The sequence below is a fragment of the Micropterus dolomieu genome, linkage group LG01, assembly GCF_021292245.1.
Source record: "Micropterus dolomieu isolate WLL.071019.BEF.003 ecotype Adirondacks linkage group LG01, ASM2129224v1, whole genome shotgun sequence".
In the NCBI taxonomy this organism is placed as follows: Eukaryota; Metazoa; Chordata; class Actinopteri; order Centrarchiformes; family Centrarchidae; genus Micropterus; species Micropterus dolomieu.
In genome coordinates this window covers 46,438,264-46,444,263 of record NC_060150.1, presented here as the reverse complement: position 1 = coordinate 46,444,263, position 6,000 = coordinate 46,438,264, and the positions used below count along the sequence as shown (strand labels likewise).

Genomic DNA, 6,000 nt, shown 5'->3' with positions numbered 1-6,000 from the left:
GTGGAAATCCAATGAAAGTCTGCTTTCATCCAGGCCGTCAAAGATGAACAACAGTTTACAGACAGCGAGCTTCTCTGCTGGGACCTTCTGTAATGTTGGATGGAAAACATGGAGCAGCGTGAGAAGACTGTACTGCTCATCTTTGATCAAGTTCAGCTCCCTGAACGAGAGCAGAACCAGCAGACTGACATCTTGGTTTTCCAAGCCCTCTGCCCAGTCCAGAGTGAACTTCTGCACTGAGAAGGTTTTTCCAACGCCAGCAACGCCGTTGGTCAGAACCACTCTGATGGGTCTCTGTTGGCCAGGTAAGGCTTTAAAGATATCGTGGCACTTGATTGGAGTTTCATGGAGGTTCTCCATCTTGGAAGCTGTCTCAAGCTGCCTCACCTCATGCTGGGTATTAACCTCTTCACTCTGTCCCTCTGTGATGTAGAGCTCAGTGTAGATCCTGTTGAGGAGGGTTCCACTTCCTGTTTCATCACTTCCTTCAGTCACACGTTCACATCTCCTCCTCAGACTGATCTTATGTTCATCTATAACTTGCTGCAGACCACTATCTGCTGAAAGAGAAGAAAAATGTGAGACTAAAGAAACATATTTGGATTTTAAAGATGTTGAATCTGGTGATTATTTTCATTACCAACATCAAAACAATTAATACAAATAAAGTAAGGAAAGGGTTTTAAAATGTGTTGTTTTTATAAAAGTATTTGATGTCTATGCTATGCAACATAGCAAGTAAATAAAAGAAGAATCCTGTTTTCAGACATGATGACATCAGCAGACAGGTGTCCAGTCTTACTTTGTACAGAGCTGCTCTGACTGGCTGTCTGCAGTCCAGCTCTTGTTCTGGATCTTTCTCCACACTGGGGACAGGAGGAGTCTCCTGATGAAGCAGACTGGTCCCAGTATGAGGTGATGCACTGTCTGCAGAACCAGTGTTCACAGCTGGTAGAGACTGGATCCTTCAGGACGTCCTGACACAAAGCACAGCAGGACGGCTGCTCCTCCACAGAAACACTGCTTTTTATCTTCCCTCTGTAACGACATCTTTATGACTAAAATCTCAGTTACATTTCATCATTTGTGTTATGATGAGTTGCCGACCCCAAGAGGGCAGGTCTATCATAATATGAGCCGACTTGAGGGCAGAAATCAGAGGACAGAGAGAAAAGAGGTGGCGTCAGGGATGGCCCAACCTTACAGCTGAGTGGACAACTCTGCAGTAAACGAGTGGGGCGGCTGCAGCAAGTGGGTCTCAGATAAGGTCTGCAACCTTTTCTTCTTGTTGGCAACCAAGGCATTTGGTTTTTGTTGTGGTACAGCCAAATATGCTTGAAGGTTATTAAGTCCCCTAAACCTAACAACAAATTATTTTACCAGCACTAACTGTACAGTGACAAAAATGTTTTGTCATTAAAGTGTAACCTCAAACATGGAGGACTGGTGTGTGGAGACAGAGAGGTGGAGCAGTCAGAGGTTTTTATATGAAAACAGGTGATTAGGGGCATGCCGGAATTGTGGAAGTGGCAATCAAGCTTGTTCACCAAATTCCCAATGACTGTGAATGATTAGGAAATTACATGAATTACATGCACTGCTTTACAGTTTTATGAATCTAGCCCATGGTATCTACCTGTTTCCATCAAATATGTCTTATAACTGAATCATCTTCAGGTCAGTAACAGCAGGAACAGTCTCTTACTTTATGTTTGAGGGTCCAGGTTCATTACTGAAGTCTGGAGGATACTCTCTGGATCGGTCACTCTTCATAGACAGACAGCTGGATACTAAAGACTCTCCTCTCTGTCCGTGGTTCTGACCTCTGCAAACACCAAAATGTGTATAAATAACCGATGACTTATCTGATGAGAAAATAGCAAGGCTCTGTATATTTAAAGTTAGCCTTTGACTGCAAGTCATCATTTCGGCTGTAAAATTTTCCTGAAAATGTGTACTCTGTTATACACAAATTTATCAAGGTTAACCAAATCATGGCTCTCTTCTTCTTCAGCTGTATTTTCCTCCAACAAGGCCCTTTAATTGTTGATATCTTTAAATATTTTTATGTTTATCAGCAGCAGTTAAAAGGGGAAAAGCAGGTTGTAATGTCAACTGCAGGATCTCAGTACTTTAAATATTGTTATAGCTGACAGTTTGGAGGTTCAAATGGTTGAAGCAGTTCTCTTACTTTGTGTCTGAGGGTCCAGGCTCATTACTGAAGTCTGGAGGATGACCTCTGGATCGGTCACTCTTCATAGACAGACAGCTGGATACTGCAGACTCTGCTCTGTCCTCCTCTTCCTCCACACAAACACTCATCTTCTGGACTTAAGTCAGTCTGAGAGGTGAAACAGTAACACTGACTGTGAGCTCACAACACAAGAATAGACCTCTGTTAGGAAAATTTCTCCTCCATCCCAAAGATGCACAGAGCCACAGGTTTGTCCAAATGAGTATTTTTTTCAGGGTAGAGACAACTGTGTGTGAGGATTTGGGAAAACGAGTGTATGTGGATTTGACATTACATGTGCATGTGTTAAAGGGGAACATCAGAATTTTTAGACTGGACCTTTTTGTCCCATGTTTTTGTGTCCAAATGACTAATGGTGACAATACTTGGGGAAATGTGTCCAATACTGATTGATAGCAAAACGGGCTACAATGTAATTCTTCCAGGAAATTGGCACCGGCAACCTACCTCCACTAAAAGTGCTTGTTTTGTGTGTCTGACAACAACAACCAGACAGACATAGACCTTTTTGTTTAACCAGAAACAGCAGTTACATCCCGCTTTTCAAAGCCAGACTCCATTGACCTAACTACTTGTGAAAAGAAAGAGAGGAGGATGAATAAGTTAATGAATAATCAATATCAATTGACAAAAGTCAAACATTAAAACAAAGCAAAAAAAGGGCCATAAAATAATGTGGGGGCCATTAAGTGAGACTGCGTATTTACATCTGTCTATAAATTGTATCCTACATCAACTTACAACAACAACTCCCCTTAAGCTAACCATCTCAGGGGTGTGTGCCTAAAGTAATTGATAATATGCACATCGACCGGTTCACCTCCCTTGTGTTGCTAGGTCTGTATGGAATGAACAACGTGAAATAACATGTGAAAAGCTTAATGAATTTAGTTTTAACAGATGATGACCGGCCTGATTGAGAGGATGATCATGCAAACAGTTCTAGGTTATTCTAAAATATGTATATCTCCATAAAAAAAATAGCTAGGCTATACCAGGAACAACAATTACTATTTTAAGTAGAAGTAGGCCAAACAATTTCAGAAATATTAACAATAAAAAGCACAGTGGTACAGACTGAAATAGAAAAAAAGTATTTTTATGATAAAAAGATGATAAAAAGAAACGAAGAAAAGTTGAAGTAAGTGAGAGAAAACTAGTATACATGTTTTTGGTGAGATCAATACCTCTCCAGGGTTGATCATCTTTGTTCATTCTAACAACAAGTAATTTAATAATAAATATGACTTAAATTAGTTTATAAAATATTTTATAAAAGTTTTTATAATAGCACATGTTAAATGAATGAATAAAATAGAAAACATATTTTGTTGAATATGTTTGAATGGTAGTTGCCTGTCTCTCCTTTCATGTGTCACAGTAATGATTAATCTACAGGTTATTTAGTGCTTTAACACACCCTGAAGTTTGCCCTGTCAGAGTTTTTCACTGTAGTAATAAATCGTGTTGATATGTCAGGAGTTTCTGCCGCTACAGTGACCACAGTGTTTCTTTTGTCCCGCTGCTAATGTGGTGACTTTTCTGTGTTGCAGCATTTATCAAAACATGTTTATGCCATATTATACCAACAGAATATGCCAATAGCGCGTGGGTCAGAAATACAGAGGTCTGATTCAGCCAGATGTTTGAGAAGGCGTTTCTGGACATCTCTATTAGAAACATTAGTCTCAGGTCAGCTGATAAAGTCGCTTTGTTCAGATAATGCAGGAGGAGGGCAGATATAATTGGGGAGAAGACTAGACCACAGGTACAGATCACATTATTATTATAAATCTTCTCCTTGGACTAGGAGAGGAAGCTGCAAAATTATATTGAGAGAGCGGCTGATATTTATTTTGGCCTGTCTCCTAAGGTGGTCAGTGTAGGTGTAAGTAAAAAGCACTCAAAATGCAGATCACTCATACTGTTCTTAAATTTAAATTATTTTGTCAGGTGTAGCTGAAGTGGTGGACAAAACAAATTACTATTAAATTTAATGAGAAAACTGAGAAAACGCACACAACATACAGTACAATGAACCCATCCAGCACCTGGTCAGTTTTCTTTAAATCTGTTTGTTTTCTTGGTTATGTTAATGTGTTAGGTTTAATGTGCATTATCACTCCAGAGACTTTGACCGTAAACATTAATAAAGTTGTATTAACACTCACCCTGCCTCAGTCTTCTTCTTCTTTCTTCTGCTCTTTCGATTCAAAATCGAGTCTGAGCTGACTGAACACTTTCAGTTTTGCTGTTTTCGATATCAAGGTTTCACATGCAGCGCTTGTACCACCTGATCAGTGTTGCTCCTCCCATCACAGAAAATGATGGGTGTGTGCATTGTGTGAACAGCTCAAACTACCATAAATAAACTTAACCCAGCTCGAACAATGTGGTTGTTGACAGCTGAAGAGGTATTTTTTGCTGCTGCAGCTGTCGTAACACCAAGAACTTTGTCCCATTCCTGCCAGCCTGTTACTCACCTGCATGATCTTCTGTCTTTTGGCCTGCCCATTGCCTGGTTATGTTTGCCGTTCTTTGTTTGCCGGCTTGGTTTCCTGACCCCTGCCTGCCTTTTGACTCTGACTAAAGACAATCTTTTATCCCTATCACCTTAGTTTATGAGTCTGGTGTTTGTGTCCAAACCTGCTGCCACACAGCACTGAGACAAATCTGGATTTGATAAACAGTGACTTCTCAGCTGTAACTGTCCTGTAATAATGCAACATTATGGAAAGGATCTCTACAGAGTAAGACCTTTTTTTAAAGTGTAAAATCCTTTTTGTTTGACCAAAAACAGTCACTTTATCGCTCTTGTCAAAGCCACCGGACTCCACTGACAAAAACAGTAACTTTACCTCCCTGGTCTACCATTGCCTCAATTAGTGTGTGTTATTGCGTGACTTTGGTGTTTGTAACCGTTTAAAACACCAAAGTCACACAATAACACAACTGAGAGAGGCAGCGGTACCAACGACCAGAATTTATTTTTTTCAGTGATTCTACTGTCATTGATGAAAGCAACGTTGCGACTGTTAAACAAAAAGAATCTTACTCTGTCTGTTTTGTCCCAATAATTCACACAGACACACGGACATGGGAAAATAAGGTCCAGGGTGAAAAAGAAGAAGTTATCCTTTAAGGATTTGAATTTAGTAGGAAGGTAAGTTTCTGGTGAACAGACCCTTTAAATGTAGGATTTTGTCACATGCACTGACTTCTAACTGACTGTGTGTGTCACCAGGAGAGCACTGTGAGGAGCATGTGGTTCACTTCAAGCAGGAATGGGGGTTGTCGCCATTCAGTGGTCGGTCCACTGGTTGCTACCACTAGGGGCACTGAAGCAAGTGGTTCGTGGACTGGTCTTTGTCGTCCTAATCCACCATCCATATTTGTTGCAGTTTGGGTGGTTAAACCTATAATAATAACTCTATGTATCCAAGGTCCCTATGGTCTGAACCAGTTGCTCAGGGGTCCGTCGTGTGGTCCAAATCCATTGCTCACCTCCTCTGTCTAATTCCCCTTCCTCCTTTCTTTCTCCTTTGGCCGTGCGGCACACTTTTGTTAGCCATTACTAGCTTGTTTAAGTTGATGTAGACAAATATCTAAACAAACCATTTTATTAAGAATAAAGGATTGGAGGATTTGTCATCATTCCAACTGATAGTTATAAATGTAATTTTATGTTTGACAAACCTTTTTAGGTTTTATCTAAAACTCTGGATATCCAGAGAAGTAATTCAACA

The 6,000-nt window shown here is 40.3% G+C and overlaps 1 protein-coding gene across 1 annotated transcript in view; it reads right to left on the bottom strand.

Annotated features, from left to right (window-relative positions):
• LOC123967749 (NLR family CARD domain-containing protein 3-like) overlaps window positions 1-2,337 on the bottom strand; it is a 6,872-nt gene extending 4,535 nt beyond the window's left edge. Inside the window, exons 1-3 of the mRNA XM_046043980.1 lie at window positions 2,192-2,337; window positions 1,706-1,825; window positions 803-1,038 (exon numbers count right to left, since the gene is read on the bottom strand). Of these exons, the coding sequence (XP_045899936.1) occupies window positions 803-1,038; window positions 1,706-1,825; window positions 2,192-2,322 (487 nt within the window). The 5' untranslated portion in view covers window positions 2,323-2,337. The remainder of the gene's footprint in view (window positions 1-802; window positions 1,039-1,705; window positions 1,826-2,191) is intronic.
• Window positions 2,338-6,000: the final 3,663 nt, after the last annotated feature.